The sequence below is a fragment of the Cucurbita pepo genome, chromosome LG14 (genome assembly GCF_002806865.2).
Source record: "Cucurbita pepo subsp. pepo cultivar mu-cu-16 chromosome LG14, ASM280686v2, whole genome shotgun sequence".
In the NCBI taxonomy this organism is placed as follows: Eukaryota; Viridiplantae; Streptophyta; class Magnoliopsida; order Cucurbitales; family Cucurbitaceae; genus Cucurbita; species Cucurbita pepo.
This window is the reverse complement of record NC_036651.1, coordinates 8,309,854-8,328,443: the sequence shown is the minus strand read 5'-3', so window position 1 is coordinate 8,328,443 and position 18,590 is coordinate 8,309,854. Positions and strand designations below refer to the sequence as shown.

The 18,590-nt window shown below is 36.0% G+C and overlaps 2 protein-coding genes across 4 annotated transcripts; one reads left to right on the top strand and one right to left on the bottom strand.

The window, feature by feature from the left end:
- The first annotated feature begins 759 nt into the window (after positions 1 to 759).
- Positions 760 to 8,684, top strand: LOC111809972 (inactive poly [ADP-ribose] polymerase RCD1). 2 transcript variants are annotated; one of them, XM_023696479.1, is made up of 7 exons: positions 760 to 863; positions 2,868 to 4,115; positions 4,729 to 4,970; positions 5,222 to 5,313; positions 5,521 to 5,703; positions 5,781 to 5,873; positions 8,256 to 8,684. In XM_023696479.1, exons 2-7 carry the CDS (start codon positions 2,989 to 2,991, stop codon positions 8,280 to 8,282), a joined length of 1,764 nt encoding a protein of 587 aa, XP_023552247.1. In that variant the 5' UTR covers positions 760 to 863; positions 2,868 to 2,988; the 3' UTR covers positions 8,283 to 8,684. The 2 variants fall into 2 exon arrangements, with proteins under 2 accessions (XP_023552247.1, XP_023552246.1); XM_023696478.1 differs by lacking the exon at positions 760 to 863 and adding an exon at positions 1,244 to 1,376.
- Positions 8,685 to 8,988: 304 nt separating this feature from the next.
- Positions 8,989 to 17,430, bottom strand: LOC111810734 (probable inactive shikimate kinase like 2, chloroplastic). 2 transcript variants are annotated; one of them, XM_023697501.1, is made up of 8 exons: positions 17,118 to 17,430; positions 15,524 to 15,714; positions 15,247 to 15,441; positions 14,427 to 14,488; positions 10,894 to 10,960; positions 10,688 to 10,806; positions 10,144 to 10,320; positions 8,989 to 9,312 (listed from the first exon to the last, which is right to left on the bottom strand). In XM_023697501.1, exons 1-8 carry the CDS (start codon positions 17,352 to 17,354, stop codon positions 9,203 to 9,205), a joined length of 1,158 nt encoding a protein of 385 aa, XP_023553269.1. In that variant the 5' UTR covers positions 17,355 to 17,430; the 3' UTR covers positions 8,989 to 9,202. The 2 variants fall into 2 exon arrangements, with proteins under 2 accessions (XP_023553269.1, XP_023553268.1); XM_023697500.1 differs by lacking the exon at positions 17,118 to 17,430 and adding an exon at positions 16,376 to 16,705.
- Positions 17,431 to 18,590: the final 1,160 nt, after the last annotated feature.

Sequence of the window (18,590 nt, the reverse complement as noted above, 5' to 3'; positions counted from 1 at the left end):
GACATAAAAAAAATGTAATATATATATATATATATATTGAACTATAATAATTTAATATTATTGTTCAGACGTTGACTTTGACTTTGATGTCACCTGTACCAACCAAACCTTATCACTAATAAATATTGTCTACTTTGATATATTATTTATAGTCATCCGTGGTTTTAAAACACGTCTGGTAGTAGAGTTTTCTATACCCTTATAAGAAATGGTTTATTTCTACCTCTATTTTATATTAAATTTTATAATAATTAATATATATATATATATATATATATATATATATATATATATATATATATATATATATATATATATATAAATAAATAAATAAATAAATAAATGTATGAAATAATTGCGTTAAATAAATTAGGTATATAGAAAAAAACTATAAAATAAATTTAAAGAATTAAAATATTGAGGTAATGTTAAACGAGGATAATTTTTTAAAAAATGCAAAAATTCAACTCAAGCCTTTTATTTTATTTTATTTTATTTTATTTATCATAAAATTGATATTTTTTAAAATATAATTTGTGAAAAAACTCATTTAACTATTTTAATTAATTTTGCCGTTCGAAGGTTCGTGGCAGCTAACATTAAGGCCAAGGATAAAGACATCGCCGACTTATAAGTCGTTGGCGGGAACGGTCTTACGACGCCGTTTCATCTCCATATATAAAGTCAATTTTTACCGCCCTTCGTTGTTCATACCTAAGTTTTTATTTTCTTTTTTTCTTTTTTCTTTTTTCTTTTTTTTTTTTCCTTGCTTGTTCTTCGCTCCTTGACCTTTTTTTTTTCTTTTATGCAAATTGAAATCCAGCGGATGGTTATGTTATTTTGTGTTACATGTCAAATTAATGGTAAGATTTTGGTTATATTGTTTTTCGCAATTTTTTTTTTTTAAAGTTTCGATTGTGTTTTCAGGTTTTAATCCTCCTGTTTATGGCTGTATTTAGATTTTTGTGTTTAGGAGTGTTAATTTTGTAGTCAAAGCTGATAAAAACTTGCGGGTGACTCCGATCTATTCGATCTCAGTTATTTTGGTTAATTTTTCATGGCAGTTTTAGGTTATTTTTGTGANTTCGAAGGTTCGTGGCAGCTAACATTAAGGCCAAGGATAAAGACATCGCCGACTTATAAGTCGTTGGCGGGAACGGTCTTACGACGCCGTTTCATCTCCATATATAAAGTCAATTTTTACCGCCCTTCGTTGTTCATACCTAAGTTTTTATTTTCTTTTTTTCTTTTTTCTTTTTTCTTTTTTTTTTTTCCTTGCTTGTTCTTCGCTCCTTGACCTTTTTTTTTTTTTCTTTTACTGCAAATTGAAATCCAGCGGATGGTTGTGTTATTTTGTGTTACATGTCAAATTAATGGTAAGATTTTGGTTATATTGTTTTTCGCAATTTTTTTTTTTTAAAGTTTCGATTGTGTTTTCAGGTTTTAATCCTCCTGTTTATGGCTGTATTTAGATTTTTGTGTTTAGGAGTGTTAATTTTGTAGTCAAAGCTGATAAAAACTTGCGGGTGACTCCGATCTATTCGATCTCAGTTATTTTGGTTAATTTTTCATGGCAGTTTTAGGTTATTTTTGTGAATTTTTGTTTGGTTTGAGACTTTGAGTTGAATGATTGGTTATGGTATTCCTAAGTTAAGTGCAGAAATTTTCATTAGTTACTGGATTATTTAGGACATAGCAAGATTTTAGTATCGGTTTAAGGGGATGGGAGGAAAGATTTGGCTGTCAATTTTAAGATCAGTGTAGCATCAACTGTTGAAGCTCTTTTGTGTTATATTGTTTGTTTTCCTTTATTTTTATACATTTTTATGAAGCAATCATCGACTTTAAGACTGTTAGTTGCACCTGGTAATCTCAACTAGTTTTGCTGTGACAACAAAATCCCATTTTGTCGTCCTCTTATCTCCATTTTGTCTTAATTTATTTCCACTGATCCATGCTTTCAACTTCAGCATGCATTTGAATAAGCACATCACTACACATAGCTGTGGACAATTATGTCTAATGAATGCCCCCAGCTCTTAAAACTTGAGGATTCTTTACATTCTTCGATTAGGCAACAATAATTTTCCCCCTCCCCCTCCAAAAAAAAGGGGGTAAAAAATAGCAAATTTAAAGTTCCTTCCTGATGAATTTAGATTTTACCTGAAAAAGTGGCGTAAGCATAGTGCCTTTACTCAATTGCTCTGATCTAGTATGAAGGTGACTCTGGTAATGCCTTCTCATTGAAGAATTTGGCATAGATTAGCATGTTTAGATTTTCTCCAACATTAATCTATAGTTTTATTCTTTCAAATTGACATGAATATTTTTTGTACATTGAGTTTAATTATGCTGCATCTTGCAGTTTCGAAAGATTTTTGGTCATAAGAATCTATTTTTCTTTCTTAGCATGAATGGATAGTATACTATTTATTATCTTCCTCATAATAATGAAAAAAAACCTTCAAGAGCCCCACCTCAATGTGGTGTGGTCCATTCTTGCTATTTTCAAATATTTATGGTTCTTCTTATATTACATGTTCTACATCTGATTTATTTGGATGCCCATCGCAAAACTTATGTTTCAAAGTTCTAGGAAAGAGCTGAGCATCTTAATCTTGATTGGAAGATCATGCGTGTGGAAGAAGTCTAATTTAAAAAATAAATGACGTCCTTTTTGGCGTAGACTACTAAATGTGAAAAAATAATCTGAGGTTTAGGCTTAAGTTTTCACACACCTCCAAATGTGAAAATAAACTTTTATCACTTATTCTAAATTTTCTTTCTGATGTTTGTCCACATAATTTGTCTAGTGTTTATGATTGCTCGACATTTTCTCATTTAATGGCCATATTTTCACTTTCCAGGGTTTTCCAAGATCCCAAATGGATTTATTCATAAGTCCGGTTAATGTATAGTGTGTGCTCCGGATTTGTGACACATTTTTTGGTTTGAAGTTGGGTTTAAATATTAGTGTAGGTAGTAAAAATGGAAGACAGGATCGCAAAGGTATTGGGTAGCCAGAGAGTTGCACTTGCTTTAAAAAGAAAGCGAGCAGCACAGTTTGATGCATATTCAACAGAACCAGTCTGCATGGAGCACAAGTGGCCTACCTTGACTTCATTAAGTAGGGTGGGAAAGAGACGGAAGCTAGGTGGATGTAGCAGCAGATTTGCAACCTCTGAAACTCGTTTTAAACCCTTGTACAGAGGTTATTCAAATTTTATGAAAAGTGGGATACCAAAACACATAATGTTTTATGAAAATGGCGAGTGGATTAACTTTCCCCGTGATCTTCTTGATTTGGTTGTGGAAGATCTGCAGGTGAAGAAAGCATCTTTGGAAATCAAGTTTAACGGACAGCACTGTGTTCTAGACTTTTTGCATATGTTTTTCTTGGACTTAAATACGGGGTTGCAACAACCTCTTGCATGGATTGATGCAGCAGGGAGCTGCTTCTTTCCTGAGATTTATTGTGCAGATACAAATGAATGCTGCCATTCCAATAATTTTGAAAATAAAGAACCACAGGTTGAAGAAACTCATGGGTCTAATGTAATCAAGTTGCAGTTGGAAATTGAAATAGGTGAAGTTGACCGATCGAGTTTGAAGGTGTGCAGTGGGGAGTCAAATGATTATGTCAAGCCGTCCGGACCTGACGAAGAACTTGCTTATGACCGTGATATGGAAGAAGTTGGGGATAGTTGTGGTAGAATACCTATTGGAAAAACATATGGCGTTGTACCAGAACTTAAAGAATTGGATGTAAACCTCATCTCTGGGACTCAATATGTGAGCGGAGGATTGGATACCAGAACCGTGGAGAAAATATTTCGTGATGGAATGATGAGCTCTGATGGTAGTGTAGAGATACTTAATATAAAACACTGCATTGACGCTTCAATGCAATCTCAATTAGAGCTTTTCAATAAGCAAATAGAAATGATCAAAGTGTACAGAGGGGATGCAAATGTTCGTTATGCTTGGCTTCCTGTTTCTAAAACAGAAGTATCTAGCTTGATGATGTATGGAATTGGGCATTGTGGGGTTTCTTCAATCAGATCCATATATGGCACTGGTGTTCACCTCACAGCTGTCAATTGCTCAAATGTCAGGTGGTTAGATTTTTTCAGAACAATAATCATCTTTTATATGATTTTGAACTCGTATAAAGTATGTGTTGGCTACCATCTTCGCTTAATGTTTGAGATCCCCTATTTATTTGTGCCATTGGGGGAGGATTTTTTTTAAAGAAAAAAAATTATTTTAATGTAACTCTGTTACCCTCTTCTTGGATTTACATTTATTGTTAAGAAAAATAATTATTTTATTTATTTGCCATAAAAAAACTCAACTTTTTTAATGTTTGCAGTTCTTTTACCATCTTCTCTTGTTTTGAGTGATTTTATCATTTGTGCACAGTGATTTCCGGTTTCTTGGAAAGTGTTTTCAAGTGATTTTTGTCAATGACGGCCGAGAGAATTGGTTTCTGAATGACTTTTACTTTGGTTAAGTGGACTAGAAATATATATAACTCGTCCAACTCAGTAAATTTTCGTCTTATTATACATCCACCTGCCCTACATGTTTTGCTTATTGTTCATCTGGCACGACAATTTCATATAATGTATCTATGTTGACTGGTATTCTCATGTTACAATTTGTCCTATGCTTGGTAAATGCATACCATATTGCTTTCAGAAGATTTGATCTTTTGTTTATTTACAGTGCAAGTCATTGCGATATTGATGACAATGGAGTGCAGCATCTGGTATTTTGCCGTGTAATATTGGGAAACGTGGAACTTCTTCACCCTGGAAGCAGACAATTCCATCCAAGTAGCAAGGATTTTGACTGTGGAGTGGACAACCTTAAAGAACCAACATATTACGTTGTATGGAGAATGAATATGAGTACTCACATCTATCCAGAATCTGTTGTCAGCTTTAAGGTTGCTCCCAGTCCCAAAGGTGACCATCTTCCCTGGTTTCACTGTTTGTTGGGAGGAGATAGTGACTCAATTCTTATTTCCTTGATAAGTTTTACAAATCCTGCTCTAGAACAGCCATATTTTTCTTAGAGATGTTACTGTACTGATGGTTGGAAATGATACTGTTGATTACAGTTTTTTTTTTTTTAAATTTTACTTAAACTAGTAGAAATCTAATGAATACATGGAATGGTATTCTGAGCACTTATTGATGCTAGTCCATGCATGCAGTTGAATGCCATACTAATGATGTTTCGGGGATCACGGCATCTCGTCAAGGGTCTCCTGACCAAATACAGTTGGAGTCTTCAGTAGTTAATGCGGTAAGCCTCCAAATTTATCAATTGATTTATGTCTATAGCATTGCAGCCATTCATTATGAATATGAAGGTTCAAAACATGGGCTGTGGTTCATGTTTGTTGTTTTCCTGAAGATGGCATTTGGTGAGCTGTGTCAAAGCATGAGAACTTTATTTATATTTGATCTTTTAGCACGTGGCTTTACTTGCAAATATTAAACTATCTTTTAGGTTAGCGATGGCCAACCTTCAGATATTTTGAGATCTCACGACAGAGCAGTTAGTGTGGGTTCCAACTCTATGAAAACGCCCAAGTCTCCATGGATGCCTTTCTCCATGTTGTTTGCTGCTATCTCTAATAAAGTTTCTTCTAAAGACATGGAATCTATTAATGTGCAATACGAACAATTCAGGGTAATTTCAAATTTGAATTTTATGTCATACTTCGTTTTCTCTCTTTTCATGTTATTTATCTTGATGCTGTTTTCTAGGCCAAGAAGATGAATCGTGATGATTTTGTAAGACAGCTGAGACTGATAGTTGGAGATTCTTTGTTGAGGTCTACAATAACAAGTCTTTCCAAGGTCATCTTCTGCTGCTTCTTTTTTTTCCTATAAAAAAAAATTCTTTGATTCTCTATTTCTTTCCAAATTCATTCTATTTTTGGTACTTTGACCTCTATACATGAAATTTCAACATCTCTCTTTTTGGACATGAAACAAACTTTTCATTGTTAGATGAAAAATAAAAATCATGAATATAAACACCCAAGAGGAGTGAAAGATAACGAGCAACCAAACCAAAAAGGGAAAACCGCCCAAGACATACAAGGTAAGATAGAACAATAAGGAACAAGACACCCTAGGGAGAAACAAGCTGACTAAAATGGCAAGAAAGCAAGACCGCGAAACCAAAGTGACATTGAATCTAAAACTGCCCAATGTTTCTCTTTGACCTCTATACATGAAAATTCGGGTAAAAAATAAATCACAATCTTTTGAGATTGCATTAGTAATTTGTTAACTTAGTTACTTTATTCAGGATGTTTAAATTATTTAGTCCTTTAAACCTCCTAGTCTTAGACAAGATGCCCAAAAATTGGAAACATGCTAGCTAGTTAATGATTATTGATTTTAGAATTAAAGTACGACAAAGTAAAAATCAAATGCATTTTTTGGAGCTTATAATCCTGTTGTCAGTTATCAATGTAAATCCACCCCACCCCACGTGGAAATAAACCATACAAAAGTGGCAAAGACATGGTCGTATTTATTAAAATGTCAATTAAAAATTTAATACATTTTTACTTTTAAAAATTTTTAATTGTAAATTGTATTGTTCACATTTAAGAAATACTACAAAGAACATAAAAAAATTGCCGTACCAGTACCTATGGAAAGTTGAAAAGGCCAATGACATGCTTCTAATGACACAATGTTTTGTTACAAAAGCTTGTAAGAAAAGTGAACCGAGCATAGCTCAAGATTAAGACATTATATCTTCGACAGTTATAGATGTTTGAATCCTCACCCTGCATGTTATTGAACTCATTAAATAGGAAAGGCTTATAAGTAGAGAAAAGTTTGACGAACAATTTCCAATGATACAATGTGTGTATCATAAGAATATTCAAAACAAATAGTGCCACATTGAATTATATAAATCACTTATTTGGACATCACATTGAATTATATAAACCACTTATTTGGACATGAAGCTTTTCACTCTCAACACTGGAGCATAATTGCAAAACGTCATCCAGAAATAGTTGGTAGAGTTCACCAATGTAGGAAATAGATGATGTTTTGTTTATTGTAAAGTCTAATATGCATCACTGTAAGTACAGCTAGGTTGTAGACATGAGATGAGATAACTGATTTGTCTTTGCATGTTTACTCTATATATCTTTATTTATTTATTACAAATTGATTCAACTTTTTAACAGTGGTGTCTATTCAGTCTCCAACATTTAAGAAGTCTCATTTACATTCTTTAACAGTGGTGTCTAACCAGTCAGTTCTTACCATCAACATCATTATTCAAGTATTTATGTGGCACATTGCTTGGATTAACGAGTGATTATTTAGCATGACCTAGCAAGTAACTAGGTGGCACAAGTTAGCTAATGGGATAAAATAGGGCATATGAGCCAAAAAAAAAAAAAAAAAACGNAATATATTTTTGGTCGCATGCTTTTAGTTTGTCCCAACTAACGTGCTTTTCGTGCGATCATTTGTAATAGCCCAGCCCCACCGATAGCAGATATTGTTCTCTTTAGGTTTTCCCTAAATATTTTTTAAACGTGTCTGCTAAGCAGATATTGTTTTCTTTAGGTTTTCCCTAAATATTTTTTAAACGTGTCTGCTAGGGAGAAATTTCAACACCCTTACAAAGAATGCCCCATTCCCCTCTCCAACCAATGTGGGACCTCACAATCCACCCCACTTCGAGCTCCAGCGTCCTTGCTGGCACTCGTTCCCTTTCTCCAATTGATGTGGGACCCCCAATCCACCCCCCATCAAGCTCAACATCCTTGCGGGCACATTGCCTCGTGTCCATCCCCCTTTGGAGCTCAGCCTTCTCGCTGGCACATCGCCTGGTGTCTGGCTTTAATACCATTTGTAACAGCCCAAGCCCATCGCTAGTAGATATTGTCTTCTTTGGGCTTTCCCTCAAGATTTTTGGAGCACGCTGCTAGGGCAGGTTTCCACACCCTTATCAAGAATGCTTCATTTTCCTTCCCAATTGATGTACGATCTCATATCATCACTTATTGCTTTGTTCTCCTCTCCAATCGATGTAGGGTCTCATATCATTACTCATGGGTGATTAATGAAGTTGGAGAGATTCATTTGTAATTTTTTTAAAAAAATTCCAGTGCATTTGGCTTGAATAATTTTTTGTGAGAAATCTGTTTTCGTTAGGATGTCCAATGTTTTTCTACTGAAACTTCCTCTTTCTTGCAGGTGCCACTGAAATCATCCAGTCCATAACGTTTGGATTCGACCCAACGTGGACAAAGTGCTTTTAATGGTAATAGTTATATGATGCTTTTGGTTAGAATGTGTCGACATAAAATTGTGAATATCTCTCGAACATATGTTCATAAATGTGCCGACTGTAGAAGCTCATTTTGCTAGTGATTATTTTTCCAATCGTCGGGATGTCGGGTTTTTCTGTTTTAAGCTCTTGCAATGTACTTTGTCGTGTGTCTATTTCTTCGAATTTAGCGTTTCCAAGTTTTCATTTTATGCCGAAGGATTTTGGTTATTGATTATTGAATGTTAGTATGGATTAGGTGTGGGAAGTTGTCGGGAATGAGACGAGCAAAATGTACTTGTGATCTCATCATATTGTAATGAAAGTTAATTGAAATTCGTATTGAAATCTCTTCTTGTCATCTTTCTATCTCGTGTCGTTCATGTATCCTTTTTTTTGCCCTTCTCCATTTCAGGGTTTTTTTTTTTTTAATATCTCAACAAAAAAAATGAACGGTTAAATTAAAAAGATCAGTAATCTTCTATTAAATAAAATAAAATAATATTATACATTATACATAAATCTAAATTTGTAATTTGCAATGTCGACAGGTTTACAAATCAAATAAACAAAAACTTAAAAAGTTTAAAACTAAATTTAATAAAATTTACTAAATCTTAATGAAGATGCCAAGCTGTAAAAGTTTTACCGGCACGAATATGAAAAAAGGGTAAGTTCATAATTTGATTCCACCCAATGAGTAATATTACATATATTTCTTCTTTTTTCTTTTTTTTTTTTATAAAAAAAATCACATATTTAACAAACCCTTTTTTTTTTCCAAAGGTACAATTGAGGGTGGAGGAGTGAAATCACCAGAAAATTTGTTAATTGAAAGCTTAATGTGGAAATAAAGAGCCGCAAAGCCTCTGTTTCAGGCACTGGTCTTCTTTGTGTTTTCATCAGAAGCAGGATCCCATCCAGGAGGTTTGATGTTTGGCCAGTCACCACGACATCCCAATCGGATGTAAAGACTTTTCTTATCTACAATAACATAGCAGAGGAAATCGCTCAATCGGTCGAAATATAAACGAACCACACGAACTGTAATTATTCAAACTGCAAAGAAAATCGACAGCCTCGATGTTTCGATCTTTAATGTATTAATGTACAAACAAATCAAAGATCGAAATAAATTGCAAATCTGGAAACATGATGACGAACTATTCCTAGGCTGCCTCAGCAAAGCTGTGGCTAAGCATTCTATTAGGTACCCTAACACACACACACACAAAAACAAAAACAGAAGTAACACTAAGATAGTAATGTATTAGAATATCAACATAAATTACAATAAAACAATATCCTACTAATATTTTCGATAAATACTTATTCTTGTTGTTCGAGTGTTTTTTGAGTCATAACAAACAACTCAAAGTTCAAGCTAAACAAGAAACTCCATATCGACACAATCGTGAGATTCATATTACATGTCAGTATGATATCATATTCGTATTGATCATAATTCAATGGCATAAGATCTGATATTAGTCTCCTATCTATCAGTAATGCTGTCTGAAGTATGTGTGTGTGTGTATATACAGACATGTATATGCATATGCATTAACATTCTCCTAATTTTATCTCAACATGCAGCAAGAAATAAGCAATGTTTCTGTGTGAGATGTAGTGGGTACGAAATGGCGAACCCGATGAATGTATTCCAAACATACCCGATGAATGTATGCTAAACATAACTTTAAATTAGAAATACTCCATAGTTTATATAAGGATTGATTTTGTTTAGAAAAACAATTTTTTATGCAAGTTATTCCAAACACACTAGAATTCGAGATTGGGTGAAACAAAGTATACCTGGAAGGTTTTTGTCTGACAGAATAAGTTGCTTAAGGGCACTTAATGCTGCTTGAGCCACTGCTTTGGAATGAGCATCATCCCAACCTTGAAGTTTAACTACAACTTCTGCGTTTGAGTATGCTACCTTACTGTCTTGCATATGTCTCCTAGCTTCTTCCTTAGCTGCACTTTCATCTGCATTTAAAGAACCAAGTTCAGAAAAGTTGCGACGATGCGGGATTCTTCCAACCCCTCAATATTAGAGGAAAAACGTAGCCTAAGGAACCTTGCCCGGAAGGGGCTCTCCTGTTTCATACTGGCTTGACACTTATTTACCGATAAAGCATAAAAAATTAATGATCTGACAAGGATGAATGAAGTAAAAGTAAGATCAACCGAGATTCAGGTTCTGAAAAACAGCTTTATCGAGTGAAAGAAATCCATAGGACAATGAAAGTAAATGCTTAATTTAATCCCATAGAGATGATAAATGTTTCTCTTCTTTCTTTTTCTATTTCTTTTGGAACTAAATAAAACAGAGACAATGTATGGAAGAAGTTACCCGTAGCCTCGGTTTGTGAAAGCCAGACAGTGAATCCTGCATAAAGATGTCTCCAAGTATCAGTTCTTCCTGCAGCTCCCGGTCGACCACCTAGCGTTGCGACAACAGTACGTACATGGCTGCGTAATCAACAGGAAAGAGAACATACATTCTCCAATTCTATTAATCAAGCAAATGCTAAAAGGATGGACAAGTTTTGGATATACCTGCTTAAACTTTCTAATACAGCGTTTTCTGCTTGTGCTACAGCATCAGAGCCTTCGGCAAGCATCCCTGGAATTGATTAGTCATTAACACACTGCAAAATCGGGGATAAAAGTCATTTCAAGCATGTAACGCAATTTTGCTTCTGTCTGAGTTGGCACTATCAAATCTTGAGGTAAATGGTAAATCTTAGGAACCTGATGTTAAACCTCCTATTGTAAATATGCATGCGAGGATAGTTAGTTAACCTTAGTAGTTTGGGTTAATTCTTGGATAAATCCTTTTAGTTTTTAATTTTGTGTTTTGAATTTTTAGTTTGTTCCAATTCACTATACATATAAATAGAGAATTGCTCTCTTGTATTCATTAACATTGATTGGTAATATTGAGTTTAGACTCCTTGGAGAGAATTTCCCCTGGTTTCTTTGGCTACACCAATTTTCTAAAAAATCCAAGTTGTAGATTTGAAAATAATTGGATAAGAACAAAACACCCTCCGCCTATCTTTTAATGGTATAATATAATTCACTTTGGCCATAGGCCTTAATGGTTTTTTTTTTTTTGAATCATGCAAAAGGCCTCATACGGCTGGAGATAATTGTCCTCACTTATAAACCATGAACCGAAACCATGAACCGAATGTGGAACTTGTTAGTATTCCTCACACAATTGTTGGAGTATCTTTCAATGTCTACCTCTGCATCCAAAGATGAGAAATCCACGCAGGGAACACCCTCGTGGAAAATATTGAAAAAATTCAAATTGGATCGGATCGAGGTTATGTAAGTTCCTTGCCTCCTTAAGGAATGAACTGAGCCTCTTTCTTTCTATTATTATTTGTTTTAATGAGTGAGCTTGGAGTATGGGCGAGTCTCGCAAGTCTTGAGGCAAAAACACACATCTATCTAGAATTTGTTGAAACTAAACTTGAGTAGCAGAAATTCTTCTAATACTCTCGTAGAACCCACTATGCTCACACTAGAAATTTCCCTTTCATAAAACTACATTTATTGTAGCTAAACTTCACACCACTAAAAAAAATGTTGATGTGAAAATCAATTAATGAGAGTAGTACCCTTACTACCGCAGTATAAGAGACTTCCCTACGAGTATCTAAGGTCAGTATCAGCGCATCAACACACTTGGCTAGGTTTATTTTTGGGTTTAATTGCACGGTCTTGCTCAAGGTTCTGAAAGGCGTTGGGTTGGGTCACACGAGTATAGCTTTGCACCTGAGGGCAATGGAGTGTACTCAGCCCACGTGCAGAGTGATACCCAAAATATTGAGTTTAGAGAGGTGAGGCCCTCCATCCATCTCATAATGTCTTGGTGGTAGCTCTAACCATCGCCAATCGAAAAGTCCAACGTATTTTGGTCAATGGAGGAAGTTCAACCGATGTCCTATCTTTGACAACATTTAATGCAATGAACCTGGGAAGAGAGCGACTAAGGAGCTGTCGAACCCTTCTCAAATTTGGAGGGGAGAAGGTTTGGTGAGCTTTCATCTTTCATATATACGGATTTAATTCCCAAGCCACGTGCCAAAACTCATATCGAAACCCAACTTCTGAGGTTATGGCCCAAGGTCCTACCTAGCCCTCTTCGAGCTTGTCTTTGACACTCGTGTCCCCTCATTCTCTCGAACCTTGCGTATGTCTCGACTTAGCTTCAATGCACACTCTTGGTGTGTTGGATGATGCACCGTCTTCCTCAGTCGCATCATGGCACTTCTCAATTTTGACCCTCATGTGACCGAAGGGGCGCCACTTGAGAGTCGCCTCTTGTCTATCTTGCGTGTGGGGGTCACACCCTACTTTCTCTTAGTGAGGTTGTGACACTCTCCCCCACTTAACTTAGTCATCATCCTCGATGACTTTCTCGGGGGCACAATTGTACCGATTCTAAAGGCAACATTGAACTTTCCATGACCTTTGGGGAAAACTCCAAGTCAGTAGGGAAGATGGTGAACTTCCTTGTGGTGGATTGTTCTTTAGCTTACAACGCATTCTTAGGGAGACCAACGCTACACGAATTAAAGGCCATTCCATCAGCTTACCGCCAAGTCATGAAATTTCCAACGCCACATGGTGTTGGGATGATAAGGGGGGAGCAGAAAGCTTCAAAAAGAATGCTATCTGAAGAAACAAGAATGGTGGCAATCACCATGGATGTTCGACAGTGGGAGGCCGAGGCCGACCCCTGCAACAGAGAATTTCTAAGTTTTTCGCTTTATTTCTGCTTTGTTATGATTGGTGTCTTTTCGGTTTCTTCTCACACACACTCTTTCTTCTTTACTCAGTGGAAGTTGAAATTTTTAGAGAATATGCAGCTCTTTGCTGGCTTGCAGCCCTCAGAAGAATCAATACTAAAGCTATTTTTTTTGTCTTTGGTCGTAACTGGTGTGTAAGAGCATGGCAGAGGATATGAATCATATTTCGTGGGTCTTTTCACATCCATAAAATGGAATTTCTTGGGGTAGAGTTTTTGTTTTTTTCTAGTTCAATGAGATGATAGAAGTAGTTTTGAGTCCTCAAATCAAGAAGAAGAATTGCATGAGGAGGTAGTGCAATTAGCGCTTCCTTCTAGACTACTCCTAATTCACATTTATTTTGTGATTACCCACTATTTTTTGTTACCAAAAATTAGGGATTTTTTTGTGCAAGTTTCTGTGCTTCCCTTTTGGCTTGGTAGTCCTCTTTTTTGGTGAGGGCCTTCCATTCTGCACTTTTCTAAAAGATGAGAAATAAAGAAACAGGTACATCATATTCTGACCTCAGAATCAGTATAGACCAAATTATTAAATTGTTAGTAGTCAAGGAAATCCGTTTTTCTCTCTAGAGAAACTCCGTGTTTATGGTGAAAACGGATAGAAGTTTAAAAGACCCTTGTTAGTAATCACGGATCTCCACAATGGTATGATATTGTCCACTTTGAGCATAAGCTCTCATGCCTTTGCTTTGGGCTTCCCAAAAGGCCTCGTACCAATGGAAATACTATTTTTGCTTATAAACCCATGATCATTCCTTAAATTAGTCAATGTCGGACTCCATCCCAACAATCCTCAACAATACCCCCCTCAAACAAAGTAGACTATAGAGCCTCCCCTGTGGCCTATGGAGCCCTCGAGTAGCCTCCCCTTAATCGAGGCTCAACTCCTTTTTTGGAGTCTTCAAACAAAGTACATCCTTTGTTCGACACTTTAGTCACTTTTGACTATACCTTCGAGGTTCACAATACTTTGTTCGAGATTTAAGGATTTTATTGACATGGTTAAGTTTAGGGCATGGCTCTAATACCATGTTAGTAATCACAGATCTCCACAATAGTATGATATTTTCCACTTTGAGCATAAGCTCTCGTGGCTTTGTTTTGGGCTTCCCCAAAAGGCCTCAATACCAATGGAGATACTATTCCTTGCTTATAAACCCATGATCATTCCCTAAACTAGCCAATGTGGGACTCCATCCCAACAATCCTCAACAACCCTGACGGTAATTAGTGACATCGAAGCAGGGCTAGAGTAAATAGTACTTACATGAATCAATGTTCTGCTTGGAAAACGTTTCCAGCAATTCTTTTGTACTCAGTGGAGTATACCTAAGAATGATGCCAATAAAATTTCTCAGATGAAAGTTTGACAAAATTAGCAGGAACAATTGTAGAGAGGGGTAGTGTTTTTTAAAGCCTTGGGCACACTAGAGCACAATAGCCCCCCATGGCTCAAGTACGAGGCGAAAAAAAGTGTGGGCTTTTATGAATGCACAAAAGAAATATGTAAATAATTTATTTGTGTATGAAGAAATATTGTATGACAAATAATAACGTGATAAAATTTTAAGAAAGCATAGTTTTTATTTGAGATTATAGGGTAACAAACAAAGACATTTTAAGAATATTAATAGATTTCTTCCTCCGAGTTGAGACTTTCTGGAGGGAAATAAATTTATGCCCCAAAACTTTGAGGTTATATAAGCCTCAAACTAATAGTTGTATTAATTTAAACTTTAAACTTGCCTTAGTAGGCATTGAGCATTGAGGCATGCCATGGGCCTAGGCACACGGTTAAGTGGGCTTTTCAAAACACCAAGAGGGCATAAATTTCTCAAAGTCTTTGATGTTAATAATTGAAAAATGGGAGTTAACGTTGTTCTTACCTATGATAACTGATGAAGTATGTACTATCTGGAGATAAAATATTTACCTTGTTTAAGTTGTCATGTTACAAGGCCACAATTCAGTTGATGAACATTACAAACAATCAGTCGTTTCAAATAAACTAGCAATTTATGTGACGACCATTATCAACTTAGACCATTGGAAGATTAAAATGACCCAAGATAGAGTAAACACCATACCCAAGTCCAACTGCGAGTTCATGAGCAACTTTTTGGTTAATATCTGTCGAATCCCCTATCAAATATATAGATGTTCCCTTTAGAAGCTGTGTAGATCCTGCTGTTAGGGATTCCCAAGACTCTACAATGTCGGGCCATTTCAAGTCTGGATCATGCTTCTTTAAGCTTATAACTAGTTGATCTTCATCAATATACCTGTTCAACATAAGCAATGTCATATTCAGAAATTGAAATTCATACTGGATGTAGTAGGTTATCTACAATGACAACGACAAACCATATTGTTTCTGCAGGTTTAATCTTCTCAAATAGTTGCTTTGTTTCCAGAAGAGTAACAATAGATCCCAAGCGTCGTACTCTAATAGTCAACGAGGTTTCATTTGCATCCACAAAAGCATCTTTTGAACTTCGAATGTCTTGAGTCTCAAGTTGTAACCTCAGTTCCACTTCAGAAGAACCATCGGTGAACTGCATGAAATTTCATCCAGTAAATAGGGGGGTAAGAGACTGGGGAACGAAGAAAATCATCCTTATTGGATGAATGCATGAAATATAAAGTGCTAATGCTTATATGATGTTAGAACTCGTCATCTAATGGCCACAACACATGCTACCTTAGCAATTATTATAATGTTTCCTGCCATTTCTTATGCTATTCTAGTGAGTTATGATAATTACCAGATACATAAACCAATTTGTTTCAAACGTTATGTGCAATAAACTAATGCAAATGGATTGATTATTCATTGCTAATAAACTCTTTACATGTCTTACAAAGACAACACATAAACACAGCACTCAAAATTTCACCACAGCTTCAACAAGGCATTTGCATACAAAACTTCAGCTCTGTAACCTCTAGTTCAACGAATGTTGATGAAATACACCGTTCTAGAGATAACGAGTGGAAAAGAGAAGCACATTCTAACAATAATCAGTCCAGATACAATCCTTACCACTTTTGGAAGGAAATGCGAAAGGTTATCCAAGAAATACTTCCAAAAATCATGAACGCGGCTAGTACAGACTAAACAACAAAGAGATTCAACAAAATAAAAGAAGCGACATACAATTCAGAGTTCCAATTTTTCCACAAACTAAACAAAAAACATCGTAGAAGAAGAAGTACCTCGTAATCCAAAGTGCGAACTGGAGCGGTGCTGGAGGAGCAGTTACGAGTGAAACGGGAACTGAAACGAGAAGTTGCAGGAGAGAGGCCGGTACAGGAAGTGAGACCGATGGAATTGGAAGCGAATTCAACGCCATTGGAGCTAGAATAGAAGATCGGAGAGGAGGATACCTCGAGGTTTCTTATAGGGTTTTGCGAAAAGAAACACAGAGCGCTGGTAAAGCTCGCCGAAGCCATTAGAGCTTCGCGCCAAGAAAATGGATAAGGAGATTACAGGAGGCGCGATCGGCACATGGTGGCCGGAGTCTTTCGAATTTTATATTCAGCGTTCCAAAATGAGCCCAGAACTCGATACTTATACTGTGGGCTCAACGACGCCTTTCAAGGCCCAATTTCTTGTGTACCTAAAAGGCCGGCCCAATTTCTTTTGTACCTAAAAGGCCGGCCCAATTTCTTTTGTACCTAAAAGGCCGGCCCAATTTCTTTTGTACCTAAAAGGCCGGCCCAAATGTCTTGTTAATGGGCCTTCAAAATAAATGTTATTTAATTTTTATTTAATTTTTGTTATTTTTCTTTTCAATTTTTTAATANATGTTATCCAAGAAATACTTCAAAAAATCATGAACGCAGCTAGTACAGACTAAACTACAAAGAGATTCAACAAAATAAAAGAAGCGACGTACAATTCAGAGTTCCAATTTTTCCACAAACTAAACAAAAAACATCGTAGAAGAAGAAGTACCTCGTAATCCAAAGTGCGAACTGGAGCGGTGCTGGAGGAGCAGTTACGAGTGAAACGGGAACTGAAACGAGAAGTTGCAGGAGAGAGGCCGGTACAGGAAGTGAGACCGATGGAATTGGAAGCGAATTCAACGCCATTGGAGCTAGAATAGAAGATCGGAGAGGAGGATACCTCGAGGTTTCTTATAGGGTTTTGCGAAAAGAAACACAGAGCGCTGGTAAAGCTCGCCGAAGCCATTAGAGCTTCGCGCCAAGAAAATGGATAAGGAGATTACAGGAGGCGCGATCGGCACATGGTGGCCGGAGTCTTTCGAATTTTATATTCAGCGTTCCAAAATGAGCCCAGAACTCGATACTTATACTGTGGGCTCAACGACGCCTTTCAAGGCCCAATTTCTTGTGTACCTAAAAGGCCGGCCCAATTTCTTTTGTACCTAAAAGGCCGGCCCAATTTCTTTTGTACCTAAAAGGCCGGCCCAATTTCTTTTGTACCTAAAAGGCCGGCCCAAATGTCTTGTTAATGGGCCTTCAAAATAAATGTTATTTAATTTTTATTTAATTTTTGTTATTTTTCTTTTCAATTTTTTAATAAGATAAAAGGAAAAAACTTATTTTATATAATAGGTTTTTTAAATTAATTTTAGAATATTAAATCAGAGAAAAAAATTCGTGTTTCAGGTAAAAAATTACTGATACGGTCTTTAATTCCGAGCAGTTATCTTTTTACTCATTTTGTTACAGACGATCACAAGTAAAATGAGACTCGAGCTGTTCATAGTATATTTAATAATTTCCCTTCTTATTTTTATATATCTCGTTTTGTACACATCATGTAAGAGTTCAAACCCACCGCTAGCATATATTGTCTGCTTTGTCCCGTTACATACTGTCGTCAGCTTAACGGTTTTAAAATGCATCTATTAATGAGAGGTTTTCACACCCTTATCAGAAATATTTCGTTTCCCTGTCTAACCGATGTGGAATCCCATAATCCACTCCCTTTGGGAGGCAGCATCCTCATTGGCACACCGCTCAGTGTCTGTTCGGGCTCTCGGCTCAGTGTGACCTAATTTTATTATTATTTGGTGGAAAACGACAAAAAGGTGGGGCCCAAATAGATGGGAGGGAGCAGTCATAATACATACAATTCAGCACACGTCACATCATGCATCCTCTTTTCATACCATGCATTTTCAAAACCTACCATTATTAATGAATGATTCACTGCATACTATGGGATAAAATTTTATATTAAAAAATATATATAATTTTATTATATTATTATTTTAATATTAATATTAAAACTTTATGACAATGTCAGAGTGTCACAGTTTCTGACAACTTATTTTTCCATCCACCCCCTCTTGATTTTGGGATTTTCAAATTCACCCCTCTAATTTGTTTTATTTACTATTTTATTCTAAAATTTTATGAATACACTTGAGAGATTTAAAATATATATATATTCTCTTAC